The sequence below is a fragment of the Thamnophis sirtalis genome, unplaced genomic scaffold, assembly GCF_051295495.1.
Source record: "Thamnophis sirtalis isolate CommonGarterSnake01/CBP01778 unplaced genomic scaffold, rThaSir2_p1.2 scaffold_7, whole genome shotgun sequence".
Lineage (NCBI taxonomy): Eukaryota > Metazoa > Chordata > Lepidosauria > Squamata > Natricidae > Thamnophis > Thamnophis sirtalis.
Window position 1 is genome coordinate 24,324,101 of NW_028261387.1, and position 18,036 is coordinate 24,342,136.

Here is an 18,036-nt window from a genome sequence, read left to right on the forward strand (position 1 = left end):
GATTGCACGTGCCACTACAACCTGCATGGATTTGGACAACTAGGGCTCCTGAGAGGAGAGCCTGCCTGACAAAAACTAGGCCCTTGCATTAAGTGCTCTCCGCGGCGATCTGCGAGTGAGGACAGGCAGCGCGGTAATGGTCAGCGCCTCAGAGAAAAAGCACGCCAAATTGGATTCAAAATGGCAGCCGCAACATGCACGCGCACCTGGAGCGACACCAGGGGAAGCTGGAGAGCCTAATGCTCCGCGCTGGGGACCCTACCTCTCTATCCGTCACCTGGGCTCATTAGCAGCAGCTAACGAGCCTCCCCACGGCAACCGCCTTTACAATAGAGAAAGGCAGCCTCACTCCAGGAAGCCTGCCTCGCGCCGAACAGCTTTTAAAGTGAACGAAAAGCCGAATTAGAACGGAGGAGAAATTAAAGGGGAAAACAGAAGATCTAAACTAACTAACCACAGTAAAAATAAAATTCTAGGAGCTACACTACACTGACTAGGAGAACCAGCTTGCTGCACAAGGGCTGGATCTCCCCAAAATGCGTCCTTTAGGGCGACTGAGTTTTTTTGAAACTGAGCCTCTCAGGAGAGCAGGAGGTGGAGCTACAAAAATATTAAACTCAGTCCTTGGGCAGCAAGCTGATGTTAACCTGTGCTTGGACACTCCAAGCAGTGCGTAGGAAAAAAAGGCTTCAAAAGGAAAACAAAAAGAAAAAACTGAGAAATAAATTCAAATGGCAAGGAAAAGGAAGACTAAGAAGAAAACTATAGGAGAGTCCAAGCTTGGTTTAAATTAGAAGCTGGAGCTCACTAAATTAGTCCCTAATCGGCCAGACTGAGGGAAAAAAAACTGGCATTAACAAGCACCAGGAGGCGTGGCCAAGGAAAAAGATTCCTCAGTCCTAGGGCAACTAGACTAATTTAATCCATTGCTTGGACTCTCCAAGCAGTGCACAGGAAAACTATTGGTTCATCAACTTATGAATAAAGCTAGTATTATTACAGATGGATCTGGCATTCAGCAACAGTAGCTATAGTAATTTACAACATTATATGGTATATGTAATATCAAAACAGAATTTAAATGTTTTGTTATTGGCAGTAGGATCTTCCTCAAAGACTAAAGTGCCTAGGAAGTTATACTAAAGACATTAAGATATTATCTTAATATCAGTACTTAGACACTGCTCATCAACTACACATAAATGTTGATGTTCTATCCACTGAAGCTGCCATGTACAATAATAGAGAGCTGCTTCAACAGTCAGTCAATCACTTCAAAATATATGTTTCCATCTCCTTTACCTTTCAAGAAGCACAAAATTTCATAACAAATGATAAGCATGTTCTCAATAGTTTTGCAAAATTAGGAATCATATCCTTTAGAGGCTTAGTTTTTACTCAATTTTTTACTCCCAAGTTTAGTTTTTATTCAAACAATAAAATACTTGGTTCTTAATGAAGGGAAAAAAAATCAAGCAAAATAGAAGAACTTGTGAAATATACGAAGTATTTCTAAAACTACCTAGATATTTGCCACTATTGCATAAATAGATATTTTCCATTTCATCTCGCTCATGTCCCAAAAGTTCCAGATCACATTCAGATCAGATAAGAATCAGTTCTGATTATGGTATGAGAGACAATGAGAGTTGGATACAAATTTACCAAAAACATATTTTTAAAAGCTAGGGATGCAGAGCATAGCATTCAGAATTCATTCCAACCCTCTAATAATAGCTCCACTTTTAAGTCATGTGACTGGCAGAGAGGAAGAATGGAGTTCAAAGTTTTTTTGTTTTTTTTTAAAGAAAAGCTCACATTACATGGCACTCCAGAGGGGAATAGCGGTAAAATTTTCTTGGATTTTTTTTTCTGCACCCTTGGCCTATTCTGCCTATTTTCAAACTTGATCTTTCTTTTGACAGCTTCTATTCTAACAGCAAGTTTTGTCTCATCCTGTTCAGTATTATATGCTGATGGACAGAGTCCCAAGTCTCTTTTATCACAACAGAGTAAGAAATAGCTGAGTATGGTCCAGTTGTCAGTTCCATAACTCCAGTGTGCCACAAAGTCAGAAGCCCTGGAAATTTCAAATAAAAAGAACAGCACTTGTACAACTATCAATAAACTATTCAAAGTAAATATTATACTGTTCCTATTATCCAGAATAAAACAACTGTGGATTTTAGAGGCCTAATATACAAAAGCAAGCATAAGTTTTTGAAATGCCATGATTTCCTACTGTCTCTCAAATATATATCCAATAAACACAACAAAAAGTATTGGATATAGCTTCTGGTGATTACATTTTAAAAATAATGATATAACACTGAAAATCAGACTATTATTTGAATTGATTCAAAAAGAATATTGAGTTCACAGTAAGTCATGAAAGGAAGTTACTACATAGATCTCCAATGATTTAATGGCATACCTTTAGGATTATTATATTGATAGTCCATTTCTTTTCTGGGGATGAAGTTCATCCCCAGCCAGACACTTTAATTACCAGACCACTGCCCAAGGATAAATAGCATCAACTGGATGGAAAAATCTAGGTAAAAAGTTGATCCTCACCTATAATTATTCAAACTACAAAGTTCATGCACTATAATTAGGAATTTCTACTGCTTTGCTTATAACAGAAAAAGCTTTTCAAAAGACATTGGTATTCACTTATTTACTACCAGATGCATATTCTACCTTTATTTTATATAATCAATATAGGTGTATATAAAGGTCTATTTTCTCCACAACAATCCCCCTATGAAGTGGGTTGAGCTGAGAGAGTGACCCCAGGCAAGAGTAGCTCCCACTGTCATGATGCTCCAAAAGATCATAAAACTTGGCTTTTCTGGAGTACCTTTCCTTTCTGATTATTATAGAGTACCTAGTGTAGGAATGCTGTGTTATAATTTTAAAACACAATAAGATATTGCTTTTCTTTTATTATTGTTGTATTTTATTGCCAATGCATTAGAAATTGCTTTAGCATCATTTAGAGTCACTTTGACTGAAATAACTTATAAATGTATAAATAGAATGAGGAAATATTCCAAAATTTGAGGGCTGTTTGGCAATCAAACAGATTGCCTCAAGTAGTTATATATTTCTTCTGTTTTGGAGGTATTGAAGGAGAAGCTAGGCAGCCTTCTGTCAAGCATGCTAAAACAGCATCATTTCACTAAAAAAAAAATAGTAAAATGAACAGTGAGCTGGGCCAGGTGATTTTCAAGATCTCTTTAACTTTACCATCCTAGGCAAACCGGATTTATATAACAAACTATATATCAGGAAATGGAACTAGTGTAAAAGACAGCAGGGAGACTTTTGTACTCGTGTTGATCTACAAAGTTCTAAACTATGTGAGACCAGGAAATGTAAAGTATCATTTATTTCCATATTAATGTTAATGCCAAGAGGCTATCTGAACTGTGGAAGGATGAATGCAATAAATAAATATGGGTAATTTATTATCATAACTGGAAACCAGATTCTGTAGCATAATTACAAAATTTACTACCAAAGGGAAAAAAAATTGGCTCCCTTCTCATTCTGCTTTCAACAAATAAATAATCTACGTTGTCAGAACATGTAGTGTATGTAGAGCTCTCTGGGCCTCAAAGCAAAACTCTCACAAAGAGCTGTGAAATTTGAAAGTTAAGTTGTTGCCTCTCTCCAATTGAGATTGGTTCTGAGAAAGAGAAGAGAGGCATCATGAGCTGCTTCATCTTCTCTGCTGCTGTCACAACATGCTTAAGCCTCACAAAGATCTCCTCTTACTCTCTTAGTCATTACAAAGCATCCCAATCCTGGCAAACAACTAGAAGGTGACTGTCGGTAATGGCCCCACTACTGTTGTTGAGGCAACAGCTTACTTGGGAACAACAGTGGAGAATGATGAAGTAGAAGCAGCTCTACCCTCACATGCCATTCTTCTCTTGGTGGAGCACTGAGAGACCAGACTTATTTCTTTGAAAGATTGAAGGTATGGAGCAAAGAAGAATCTGGAGTATCCTGTATTTCTGAGCTCTGTAGAATTAAACTATTAATTTTTAACTGAGAAAAAGCCTTGCCTTCGCTATTTGTATGCCCCTGCTTTTAACTCTGTGATGCTATGTTGTTATTTAAATTAAATACCTCTTTCAAAGTTGGTATTGTATAGCTTAATTGCATGGTAAATATTGATATTTTTATTGCAACAAGTAATCCTCAACTTATGATCACAAATAGATGGCAATTTTGGTCATTAAGTGATGTGGTCACTAAGTGAATAATCAGGTGACTGAATTGGAGTGTACTACCATTTTTACTGTGGTTGTTAAATGAATAACAGCATTTGTTAAATGAATCCAGCTTCCTCCATTGACTTTGCTGGTTGGAAGCCGGATCGGAATGTGACTTTGACTGCAAGATGCTACAACCATTATAAATGTGAGCCAGTTGCCAAGCACCCAAATTATAATCATGTGACCCTAGGGTGGTACAATAGTTGTAATTTCAAGAACCATTATGGTCATAAGTCAAAGGCCGCCATAGTTTTGAACCAATGATAACCATTGACATAATGATAAGCAGATAAAAGTAGAGTCAGAATTAGTTCCCCAACTGATAAAGACATATAAACAACCTAAGTAAGCTTCCTTGTTATAGGGTCAGAAATCCACTTCCTTATCAATTTGTCTCAATGTTGTTGAGCATTTTAATTTATATATTGATTCTAAATTGAAAATAACTAATTGCTGAAATTCTAGTAAGCTCATCCCATCTATCTCAATTAATTTTGCTAAAGAGAATTCTGTGCACTCTTACTTCTAAGAGGAACTTTCCATTTAAGCAGTTGTCAATCACCATATTTTTTCTACAGCTTTAATTTCCCACATACTATTGATTCAACCATATAAGGAATGCATATCAAAACTCTGCAGTTAATCTAAACTTAAAACAAAATGTAAAAACTTTTACTAGCTTTTAGAAATTTGTTTGTTTGTTTTGTTTTGTTTTGCCTTTATTTGTATGCCACCCTTTTCCCTGGGGGGACTCAGGGCGGCTCACAATTCAAAAGAGGGAGGGGGAGAAGACAAACAATAGACAATACAGCATGTTAAAAAGAAAACACAACAATCACACAATTCGAGTGGGGCTACAATCTTAACCCCAGGCCAGCCGGGACAGCCAGATCTTTAAAGCGGCGCGGGACTGGAGGGTGGTGAGGGTCCGAATCTCCACGGGGAGTTCGTTCCAAAGGGACGGAGCAGCCACCGAGAAGGCTCTCCTCCGAGTAGTTGCCAGTTTGCACTGGCTAGAAGATGGGATTCGGAGGAGGCCTAATCGATGCGATCGAATCGGTCTAGTGGAGGTAATTGGCAGTAGGCGGTCTCTCAAGTACCCAGGCCCACTACCATGAAGGGCTTTATAGGTGATAAGTAGCACCTTGAAGCGCACCCGGAGATCAACAGGTAGCCAGTGCAGCTCGCGGAGGATAGGTGTTACGTGGGTGAACCGAGGTGCACCCACAATCGCTCGCGCGGCAGCATTCTGGACTAGCTGGAGTCGCCGAATGCTCTTCAAGGGCAGCCCCATGTAGAGCACATTGCAATATTCCAGCCTAGAGGTCACAAGTGACTGTTGTGAGGGCCTCCCGGTTCAGGTAGGGACGCAACTGGTGTACCAGGCGAACCTGGGCAAATGCCCCCCTGGTCACAGCTGACAAATGATGTTCGAAGGTCAGCTGTGGGTCCAGGAGGACTCCCAAGTTGCGAACCTTGTCTGAGGGGCGTATAATTTGACCCCCCAGCCTGAGAGATGGAGTACTTGGCCAATTCATGGGAGGGAAGCACAACAGCCACTCGGTCTTTTCTGGATTGAGCACAAGCTTGTTGACCCCCATCCAGTCTTTAACAGCATCCAGCCCCTGGCTCATCACATCCATCGCTTCGTTGAGTTGGCACGGGGCGGACAGATGCAACTGAGTATCGTCCGCATATTGATGGTACTTTATCCCGTGCCATCGAAGGATCTCACCCAGCGGTTTCATGTAGATGTTGAAAAGAAGGGGGGGGACAGGACCGAACCCTGGGGCACCCCACACGTTAGGGGCCCAGGGGTCGATCTCTGCTCCCCAACTAACACCGACTGTGACCTGTCCGAGAGGTAAGAGGAGAACCACTGTAAAACAGCACCTCCCACCCCCACCTCCCGCAGTCGTCGCAGAAGGATACCATGGTCGATGGTATCGAAAGCCGCCGAGAGGTCAAGGAGTACCAGGATGGAGGCGTGGCCTCCATCCCTGGCTCTCCAGAGATCATCGGTCAACGCGACCAAAGCGGTTTCTGTGCTGCAGCCAGGTCTGAAGCCAGACTGGAACGGATCGAGATAACTGGCTTCCTCCAAGGACCGCTGGAGCTGAAAGGCCACCACCTTCTCAACAACCTTCCCCACAAAGGGGAGGTTGGAGACTGGATGGACGATAGTTATTTAAAACAGCTGGATCCAAGGATGGTTTCTTCAGGAGGGGTCTCACCACCGCCGCCTTTAAAGCGGGGGGAAAGATCCCCTCCCGAAGAGAGGCGGTAACAACCGCCTGGATCCAGCCTCATGTCACCTCCCTGCTGTTTACAACCAGCCAGGAGGGGCACGGGTCCAGCACACATGTGGAGGCACCTACAGCTCTCATGGCCTTGTCCACATCCTCAGGGGTAACAGCTTGAAACTCAATCCAGTGATGACTTACCAGATCATCCCTTACTTTTACATTTTACAAATGTAGTTTTCCTGTTAGTTTACCCAAGTGGGGAAAATAGTTTATTTTATTGTTTATTGATTAGTCTGGGAAAATAAAAACTATAGAAACCAGAAATGCCTGCTTTTTTTTCTTACAACATAAAAAACTAGCTTTGCAAAACCAAAGCAATGTATAAAATTTGTATGACAAGAAAGGTCCAAACAATGTATGACTTTCCACATTCTACAATGCAACACCTTTTCTCAGTTAAAAATCAATAGTTTAATTCTATATATAAAAACCACTACATGATCAGATTATTTGGTCTTTAAAATATTTTGATAATTAAAGACTATTTGAATTATTTTAAAACTACTATAGCAAAATTAATAGCTAGCAATATTATTAATACTCTCATTCATGCATATTTCAGGACTTTTTTTGTTATGGTAATACTGTTCAAAAATATTTTCCCCAGAAATGCTGGCCTTATTTAATGCTTCTTTATTTGGATCAGGTAATGATTTGGAGAATTTTTGATGAGTTCAGTAAACATGTGTGTCCCTAAGGGAAAAAAAACCCTTCAATATTTCATCTTGTTTTAATGAAATTGTTACAAATTGTTTCTATTTTTAATATACTATTTGGGGGGGCTTTGATTATAAAAAATGTTTAAAAATATACTCCTTTGTAAATTACTTTAGGAATCCTTCTGATAACAAAAGAGTAAACAAAGGAAAAGAAAAATCATTAGATAGTCTGATTATCTAGCAGTGATCATTACTTCAAAACAGTGTCTTGTTTCAGAAGCAATGTAAAATATGGTTCATGTGTATGCATATATTTCTTCCTCTAGCATATAATTAAGAGCTCCAATTTTGGATTGAATTTCCTTTCACCATTCTGTTAGAATAAAATAGAAATGTTATTTAGTCAGCATAAAACTGACTAAATAAGTATAAAACTAATACAGATATACAAGTAGATACAAAACTCCAGAAAACAATAGGACATATTCATAGTAAGTTGTCAGCCCTACTATTAAAAATTGAATTATATAAATGATAAACTTAAAGGTGGCACTACTTTATTTAGAAAAGAAAACCAAGCAAAAGCTACTACTAAAACAGAAGAAACTTTCAACATTGTAATAAAACAAAGAAAAGTTAAATATACCCATTTTAACTCATTGTATCAAACTGATGTAAAAAACATTAAGTTTCAAAAAGGAAACTGTGAAGAGAGGCAAGTTTGAACATGAGTCACATATTCATGAAACTAATCAGTTTCATTTTCTGAATCTCAACTAAAATGATTAATTTTCTCTGATCTTTTCCTTGTTATTTATAATTTTGATGGATATCTGAAAACTGCTATCTTGCCTGTTCTGAGATAAGCTTCCCTATTTTTTCACATATTAATGTAATTGTAAATATAGACCAATTTCTTTTACGTCTTTTCGTTTTTGGTATCATTTTAAACAAAAATGTCATACAGACACAATCTTATTTAAGCTAGCAAAGGTGAGGACAACACAGGAATCAAAGCACTGTACTTGTTTGGCTCCACTTGGAATAATTATAACACTTTTTAAGATGCTTCTTTTCAAAGACATGTGCTAAATCAGGTTAGCAATTTTTGAGATAAGTAATTCATCCAAGCTGGGATAAAAGATTTTAAGGGGTTTTCCTTGTACAAAAAAACCCTAGTAACTATACTACTATCAGTTTGAAACAATACCCCATTACTTGTGGAAATCAATCAAAGGTGCTACAAATGGTAGTATAAAGGATTAAAACAAGCTTTCCTAGACAAGCTCAACTACATCCATATGCTTTTCTCTTGGCAGCAAAACAGAAACTGTTTGCTATTGCTTTTTGGGGGGATTTTTTTTAAAAAAAAATCCTTTCTACCCTGTAGATTTGGTATCCCTTGGTGGTCTTCCATCCAACTTTTCACAAGGCCAGTCCCTGCCACACCCACAAAAAGCTGGACAGGTGCTTTCACCTCCAGCACCCAGCCACCTTGAACAAGTCTTATAAGTTTCTCAACCTCACCATGGGAGCCTAAAACACCATTTTAAGCTTCTGAATTTCAAGTGGGAGGGGAATGACAAATGTTAACAGTTTGGGCAAATTATAAACCCCATCCCATCAGGAGAATGGCCTTTTCCAATGTCCACAAGCCAAGAACTTAACCTGTTAGAAAGTATCCTGCCAAATGCTGGAGCAGCACAGAGATCTCCCCACTTCAAAGACTTTCAAAGACTGTGCTAAAACATCCAACCATCGGAAGTGTGGGGGGGGGGGAGGCGCTTCAGCAAAATAAGCCTCTCTTGACTTCCCACTCGCCCCTCGAAGCTTTCGGGTCTCTCTAGATCTCCCATTCTTCTGCTGAACGGGGGGGGGGGGGAGACAATTTGGGTGAATCCAGACTGTCCCGAACAGGAAGAAAAGCAGCAGCAGCCTTTTTTTTCATACAGGAAGGCACCTCTCATATCCCAGAAGGAAACGAAAGGGTCATGTCAACGTTTCTCGCCCCCTTTGCCCAACCCATTCCCGCCACGCCGGGGTCCCTCAGGGCCGGGGCGTCCTCCCAGACTCCGGGGCCCCGCGAGTTTTAGGCGCAAGACGCCACCCAGGCCCATCTCGGGACCTTCCTCCCATCTCGGTAACTAACTTGTGGGGGAAGCGAAAGGAAAAGGAGGGCAGCGGCCGCGCAACAAGTTCCCGATTGGCCCCAGAGTCTCGACTCATATGTCTTTTCCCTCTCCGGCCGCCGCATCTTCCTCCTCTTCCTCTTCCTCCTCTCCTCTTCCTCGTCTCCCTCCTTCCTTCCCCTCCTTTTCCTTCCATCCCCTCGCCGCCACTCGCGACTCTCCCTCACTTACCTCCGCCATATTCGCCGCTCAGCTGAGGCGGGCCGAGCCTGGAGAAGGGGAATCACATCGCCGCCGCGGCGGAGAGGAGGAAATGGCACGGAAAGGTTGCGGCAGCGGCGGCGGCGGCGATGGGTCACAGGCTCTGGGAAGCGGCAGCAGTGGATGCAGGGAGGAGGGAGCGGGAAGCCACCAGGGGGAGGAAGAGGCCCAACGTCACCGCGCAAAGGAGGTGGGCGCGCCCGCGACACCGCCTCTCCCGCTCCCCCGCCCGCTTTTAGCCCGCCCGCCCGTTCGCTCGTTTTGCCTGCCCTTCCCTTTCTCTACCAGAGCGAGCGCTTCAGTCACGAGACGGCGGCGTCCGTTTCCCGGCGTCGCGCTCGCGGAAGGCGCTTCAACCCACCCACCCCCGCCCCTTCCCCGAACACGGGAAGAGAAACGGTCTCTTCGGGGACGGGGGCCGTTTGAAGTGGGGGAGGTATTTTAAACGGCCTACGCACGCGCAGTCCACACCCAGGGCCGAGGTCCCGACTTCTCTGGGCGGACGACGACTCCCCACAACGTAACGCGGGGCGGCCGATTTTTTTAATTTTTTATTTAAAATGAGCACCTTGTACAAAACCGCAACTCAACCCACCCGCCCAGACGGGCCGGGGTGAGTCAAAAGCTCCCGCTTCGCCAAAGTTACACCCCCCCCCCCCAAATCCTCTTCGGCGCTCTCTTCGCACGTTTCCTTTCGCGCATTTCCCCCGCGGTAAAAGAATGGAGCCCAAATTCTTTCCATACTTGGGTCAAATAAGTAGCCGTGGCCACTTTCCGTATCGCGAATGCCCGGGAATAAAGAAGCAAGGAGAGGGGGACTTGTGACGGGGAAAGTGCTAAAACCACTCCAGGGCAGGTTACCGCTGCCTTTTATCGTTCCCGAAAGGCGGGAAGAGTCGATCAGGGCTCGCCCCGTCTCCCCCCCCCCGGCCCCTCCAGTGTAGTCTACTTGAAGTGGGTGGGAGAGGAACTAGACTAGAAGCCCCCCAAGGTCCCTTCTAGCTCTATTCCGGTTCTGATTTGTCTCTTCACGTACCTGTTTGCCATGGTCTAAGAATGGCAGCTTCCGCCTCACGAAGACAGGAGCGGGGATGAACAGGTGGGAAACGAGCCACCGGGGGGGGGGGGAGGATTCGGCTTCTTGCTTTGAAGCGTTGGCGTTGCTGCCAAAATCGAATGGCAGAAAGATTATGACAGCCAGGCTAGTTTATTTCTAAAATTATTTGTCTTACAGCCAGGCTAGTAATGCTAGCCTCTGGTTTCAGCTGTAAATGGAGATGATTTTAGTTTTGTAGCATTTATTTGTTCCGTCACATGTAGTCCTCGACTTATAACAGTTCATTTAGTACTGTTCGAAGTCACAACTGCACTGAAAAAAGCGACCAATGACCATTTTTCACATTTATGACCATTGAAGCATATCCAGGGTAAGTTGATGTACATTTGGATGCTTGACAACTGACTCACATTTATGAAGGTTGAGGCGTCCCAAGGTCATGTGATCACTTTTGTGACCTAACAAGCAAAGTCAATGGGGAAACCAGATTCATTTAACAATTGTGTTACTAATTTAAGAACTGCAACGATTCACATAACAAATGAGGCAAGAAAAATGGGGCAAAACTCACTTAAAAAATTTCTCACTTAACAACATAAATTTTGGACTCGATTGTGGTTGTAAGTTGAGATCTACCTGTATACTATTTCATATGGATAGTCCTTGACTTACAACCATTTATTTAGTGACAGAAGTTACAACGACACTGAAAATAGTGACATGGCCTTTTTTTCACACTTAGAACATTGCAGCATCTCCATGGTCATATGATCAAAACTGGATCCTTAGCAACAGGCACATATTTATGAGGTTGCAGTGTCCCAGAATCATGTGATCTATGTTTGCTACCTTCTGACAAGCAAAGCCAATTGGGAAGACAGATTCACTTAACCACTGTTTTACTAATTTAACAGCTGCTATGATTCACTTAACAACTGAGGCAAGAAAAGGTGTAAAATGGGGCGAACCTCACTTAACAACTATCTTGCTTGGTAACAAAAATTTGGGGCTCAATTGTCATAAATTGAGGACTACTTGTATATTTAAAAGACTACGTAGTGAAAAGAGCCAAGAGTGTAAGTGTCATAGGAAACAAGGACTGAAGCAACTAATTTATGGTTTGTCATTCTGCTCGTGTGGGGAGAAGGCTCAGGTTAGGACTCAGCAATTTGCAAACCATCCCTCCCACCAAAGCAAAATGATTTCCTTTTTGGAGTTCTTAGAACTATATTGGTTGAGCCATCAAAGTTTGGTGATACAGTGCCAACAAAGGAGCTTGGGTTTTCTGACGTTTGGTGGCTGAAAACTTCCAGAACTGTTTAACATAGTTAAGGATGTAAAGAAGACCCTTTAACCAGGGATGGGTTGCTGCTGGCATTACTGCTGGTTCGGCGCACACATTTGCAACAAAAAAGGTCTGCGCATGGGGACAACCTAAGAAAAATAAAAATAAATTTCTGCAATGAAGATTATTCTGTGTATGCACAGAACCAAAAATTAAGATGGCGGCACTGGCGATAGAACCGGTTTGGGGGTGTGGTAGGCCAAATTACTACTTACTTGGCCGAACCAGTAGGAACCCACCTCTGCCTTTAACTCAGGGGTGTCAAACTGGTGGCCCCTCAGGCTGGATGTGTCACGCATAGGCCATGCCCGCCTCAACTCCGTGAATGGGAAAAACGTCACAGAGTGTCATTTGACAGCAATGTGACACTGCAAGTTTGACACCTGTGCTTTAACCCATTAAAAAAAATCCCAGCACTGCCTGTTTTGTATCTACTGATTTCAATGGGACAGTTTCTAGTTACATTCAACTATTCTACTCTCCAATAAATATGCATAAGATTGAATTCTGCTGAACTCAGCAGGATTTCCAACAGGACATTAAATGTTGCACTGTAAATGCAAAGATGAAAGCAGTGGAATTTTCAATATAATCATAAAAGTGCATTGCTGTACAATCTGTTCTTTTAATGTTGAAATCCAGGATGTGGTTTTATTGTGTCTTAATGTGTCTTCTACGAATTACCAACTATGTAGAAGGGACATCTGAAGAATGTTATAGACAGTGCTGATATTTTTCTCTTAAAGAAGCAATAACTTCAAGGTGCATGAAGAAAGGCCTGGAAATTTTTTATTGATTTATGTGCATGAACAAACATGCATATGTATTTATATCCCATCTTTGTTCAAAAACTCAAGGCAATACATAGAGTTCTATATTATTATTTTTCTTCTCAACCTTGTGAAGTAAGTTGGGCTGAAATTCATTTAGTGAGCAGCTATGGCTACTCTCTGATGTCAATCAAATACATTAACCTCTACACCGTGTGCACAATTATTAGACAAGTGAGTATTTTGACCATGACATCCTTTGTATGCATATTTTCCACCTCCAAGTTGTATAAACTTGAATGCTTAGTGGATATAAGCAGATCAGGTGATATGTATTTCTGTAATGAGGGAGCATGTGGCCTAAGGAGATCAACAACCTATCAAGGTGTGCATAATTATTAGACAACTTCTTTTCCTCAGGCAAAATGGGCTTAAAAAGAGATTTAACTGACTCTGAAGAGACAGAAATTGTAAAAGGTCTTTCAGAGGGATGCAGCACTCTTGAAATTGCTAAGATTTTGGTGCGTGATCACAGAACCATCAAACATTTTAATGCAAATAGTCAATAGCATGTGTCCACTGTATAACTACAACCCAGTACACATCTACTTTAATATTTATTGTACCTTTTTTGTAGGTAGTAGAATTGTAACCTAAAGGAATTCATAAGTAAGTAAACATGTCATGGAATTGGTATGCACAATAAAAATGTATGATTTTTTTAGTAACACTTCATGAGGTGAGGACAAGACGTAATGAGTGGAAGCTTATTAAAAAGAGATCCAACAATACAAGATTTTCTGACAGAACAATCAATGAAATAGCTTGCCTCCCAGAGTTGTGGGTGCCTTATCACTGCAGGTTTTCAAAAATAGATGGGACAACCATTTAACTGAGATGATGTAAGCTCTTGCCTTGCGCAGAGAGTTGGACTAGAAAATCTTCAAGGTCCCTTTCAGTCCTATGATTCTATATTTTAACTGAGTTGATCCCATTGGTTGCAACAAGAATTGATTGGTTTGTCAATGACATCATGGGCTGAGAGACTGGTCCAAGGTCACCTAATTGGCTTCCATGCCTAAGAAGGGACTAAAACACAGTCTCCTGGTTTCTAGGCCATCATCTTAACCACTGAACCAAATTGGTTCTCCTTCTATGGATTAATATGCTACTAAGTTTAAATTTATTCATAAAGTCTGTCAATATTTAGCAAATTTATTTCCTGCCCACTCCTAATTGACTTTAGGCAGCCTAAAGTATAGTTATATAAATACTAAAAACTATATATGAATGGTGTGGGGACCTACCTAGTGGTGAAGATGCTTGCCTTCCACTTAGAAAGTTGAGAGTTTGATCCTAAGTAGTGGCAGTTGTTTGTGGATTGCAAAGAGAAAATATCTGCTGGGAATTCCACAAAGGTATCAGGAAAGGCATCTGACCAGTAAATGCTCAGTTCCATTTAGCCTCCCCAACTCTATCAGACGGGATTACAAGACCATTAAAAACCCCTAAAAATGATATGTAAACATTAAAAGTCCCCGAAGTCCTCTAATAAATTATAATGAGGAGGAGAGTCTTAGTTCCAGCACTAATGAAGATCTCATATCAAAAAACATTTACAAATTGTAAAATTTGTAAAATAGAATTTTACAAATTCTGAAACTACGCAAATCGGAAAAACTTTTACAAATTTCTCAGTGGAATATCTAAGAAAAGGTAAATATTGCCCATTTTTTTAGAAATTCATTATCTGGATTCTCTTATTTTAATCCTTTGGTTTTCTGCTAGTGTTGTTCTGTGCAGTAAAAATGCAAAACAATTAACAGGCACAAAACTAGTTAATAATGTATTGGGTCAGGAATAGGAGTAAAGGTGTGTCTATTTCAGCTCTGTATTTGTTCAGTGTGTTTGAATTACAATAGCCTGATCTGATACGATAAGTTTTCAAAAAACAGAAAAGAGGAAGAAAGTCCTGGAACTCAGAATCTGAGGGAGCATAGCCTTTGCTCCATTCTTTGCACCCTACTGGGCTTCTGTATTGGGAGGGTGTGGTAATTCTGCACTGTTGTCTTTAGATGGCAGTTTTATCTGCTGTTTGCTGTTTTGCCCTACCTCTTCTATTTATTCAGACAGTTTGGTAGTGCTGGAGCTGACTGCTCATTGTTGGCACATCTGAAGCTGTCTCTGGGTCTGGCTCTTTGTTATCAGTCTCCTCCTCTGATTCCAAATCTGAGCCTACTGTGAGCAAACTAGCGCACAAATTAGCCTCTGCCAAGTGCATTAATAGTTTTAAGTTGAACCTTGATCTTTTTAAATGACTGATAAGTCTATCAAATTTTGCCTGAAAATATCTTGCGATACCAATAGCATAAGAAGAGTGTTTTATATTTTCTAGATTTAATAGAGATTAGATCTAGTAGCCTTGAATAATGAGGTTTCATTTCAAAACTCTGATTCACTGTAATTATAGATTCCATTGCTTCAATAATTGACATATGTCTCCACAACCAAATATGGAGTAAGAAAAGAATATCTTAACACAATCCAATTAATATGTTCTTGGTAGTAAAATGTTATTGTTTTAACTATTTTACTATTAAATGCATGCTTTATAGTAAGTTTCATTGAATTAAACATTCACTACAAAATGCCATCAGAAATGGGTTGAATAGATCAAGCCCTATTTCACTTGAAAGACATGACTCTTGAAGAAACACACAGACTTGAGTTGCATAAAAAAGACTATTTGAATGTCAGTGCTAACTAGTAAACATTCAATGAAAATGTAAAAGGAAATGAAACAGTCTTTAACAAGAATATTAATCAAAACTCAGCTGAAGGCAAAACTTGTATAAATAATTTAAATATCATAGGTATACTCACAAATTGCTTTTTATGATAATAGCATAATATGGATGCCAGCCCCTTTGGAAGATGCATTGAACTGGACTGCATATTATTTGCAGAAAGAGAAGAACTTCATTTGCTTAGCTATTCTGAATTTTTGATGCAGTCATATAATGAAAATCTACAGCTTAACTGCCATTGAAATTGCTTTAGGTATAGCCTCTGTAAAAAGTGATAAACCTAAAAGACATGGGAATCTTAATGACTATAACATGTAATATTAGTTTGGGAAGGCAGCAATGATTGCATCTTCAGAAAAAGTAAACAAAAAGAAACTATAATTTTCAGAAAATAGGCTCATCTGTTAACCAATTTGGTACAGTGGTTAAGAAGTTAACCTAGAAACCAGGAATTTCTGAGTTCTAGTCCTGCCTTAGACATGAAAAACCAGCCTGATAACTTTGAGCCAATTACTCTAAGCCTCATAGGGTTGTTGTGGGAAAAATAGGAAGAGGAGATAGTGTTAGGTATGTTTGCAGCCTTGAGTTACATATAAAGTAATAAAAATGGGATTTTTTAAAAATCAAATAAATAAAACCAGTAATGCAAGATCTGTAGGAAGAAAGTATATATCATATAGATATGACAGAAGAAATAATCAGAAAGAAGACACTTATCTTTGGATATGATTCCTGAACTGGCATGTTCTCCAAGAAATATTTTTAAATATAAAAGCTATAAATTTAATTTTCTCTTTAATCTTTCTAGATACTTTCTTAATGGCATAAACTTTATTATTCTTACCTTGTTACAAAAAGTCAGGCAACAAAAAATAAAAAAATAAAGAGCAGCTCTTTTTTTGTCATGGATCAGTATATACAGCTTCACAGTAACAAGGGCTCAGATTGAGAGTGAAGATGTGTAAAGTATATCCTACCCATCCCACATAGAACAAAGTCATAGAACAAATAGCATTAATGTACTAATAAATGTCCTCCCTTTTTGTATTCATGACTCTAGAGTAGATGGTTAACAATGAAAACAATGTAAGAACAATTAAAATGCAGTCAATAATGAAAAACAAATAACATACAGCAACCAAGAATTAAATACCACACAGTTAATATAAAAAGTGGGCTGGCCTACATTATCAGTATTATTTTGACAACAAAGCCAATTTCTTTAATGCCTTGTGACCTGAGTACGCTGCTTTTGACAAATCTAATGAGAGAGTTACCACTGGGAAGAGAAAGTCCTATAAGAACCCTGGTCTCAAATCGTGAAGGACTTTAAAGGCAACCACCAGCTCCTTGAATTGCACAGTAGCTAATACAGTCATGAAGCAGAAGCATCATATGTCCTGAGAAACTAGCACCCAGAACTGCCCAAGCTTCTGCATAATCTTTAAGAATAGCCCCAATTTTTGCCCTTTGTACAACAATTGATACTAGTGAAATATACAATACAGAATATACTGTAGTTTAAGCAAAACATAGGTAGAATAATGACAGAAAAAAATTACATTCAAAAACACCCTTGTGTCAAATTTATCTCAATATAATATTATATGAGATTTCAGATTAAGCCTCAAATCGCTGTGAACAACACACTTTAAAGAGTTCCTGAGGAAGATGATCTATTTTACGTGTTAGTAATATATTGCAGGTTAACTTCAAAATGCAGCATCAGTGGATGAGAGAAAATCAAATTTACAAAGAGGTTTAGTTGCATAGTTTTCCCTTTTATTTACATGGAATGAAAGGCTGACAGAACTTTCAAATCTGAAACTACCGTAACAATAGTAATAACATTTCCAGAGTAGATTCTAAGTCCCTGAAATAACCAAGAGGGGAAAAAATGCAAATACAGGCTATCCAATCTCAGTTTTCATCCAGGCTTTCTCATATTATCAGCCAATCATATAGCTACTTGGGGAAAAGGTGGCTACCATGGTTACTACATAAACAGTTTCCTATTTCAACAGTAGCTGTTGAGGGAGTCAAGCTTTGTACCTAATTTGGATTTTAAAGCAGAAAACTAGTGGCCTAGGCATTTACCGGTACTGAATCTTATTTCTCAAGAGTGCTGATATACTGGCAATAAGAACTGCTGCATATTTGGCAGCTTCAGTGTTCTCTCTGCCATTGTGTTGGGAGACATATTCAGGAGCTGGAAACAACTTGACCATGTCGGAAATGACTAATGACCAGAGCAAGAGGTTTAGCATCTTAATCAATACGTAAGTGGTATGATATGGTTGAAGCAAAGGGGTGGTTTTGAAGCAGGCTCAATGGAGAGGAGGCTATCTGTAGTCATTTTGTGACAAGCTAATACAGGTTTTCCTAATATGCTGCTGTTCTACTGTTTTAGATA

General features: G+C 40.0%; 2 protein-coding genes across 8 annotated transcripts in view; one reads left to right on the forward strand and one right to left on the reverse strand.

Moving 5' to 3' along the window:
• Positions 1–10,743, reverse strand: part of MIER1 (MIER1 transcriptional regulator) — a 51,065-nt gene extending 40,322 nt beyond the window's left edge. The window contains exon 1 of one of the 4 annotated variants that reach the window (XM_014072003.2): positions 10,681–10,743. Coding sequence is in view for 3 of the 4 variants with exons in the window: in XM_087719500.1 (XP_087575626.1) it covers positions 9,615–9,623 (9 nt within the window). In the remaining variant the exon portion in view is untranslated. Of the gene's footprint in view, positions 1–9,614; positions 9,824–10,680 lie in introns of those variants that run through there. The other 3 variants (XM_087719500.1, XM_087719501.1, XM_014072001.2) reach the window with 3 other exon arrangements.
• Positions 10,374–18,036, forward strand: part of DNAI4 (dynein axonemal intermediate chain 4) — a 39,592-nt gene continuing 31,929 nt past the window's right edge. The window contains exon 1 of one of the 4 annotated variants that reach the window (XM_087719497.1): positions 10,374–10,743. In XM_087719497.1, the coding sequence (XP_087575623.1) occupies positions 10,736–10,743 (8 nt within the window). In that variant the 5' untranslated portion in view covers positions 10,374–10,735. Of the gene's footprint in view, positions 10,744–17,732; positions 17,903–18,036 lie in introns of those variants that run through there. The other 3 variants (XM_087719499.1, XM_087719498.1, XM_014054895.2) reach the window with 3 other exon arrangements.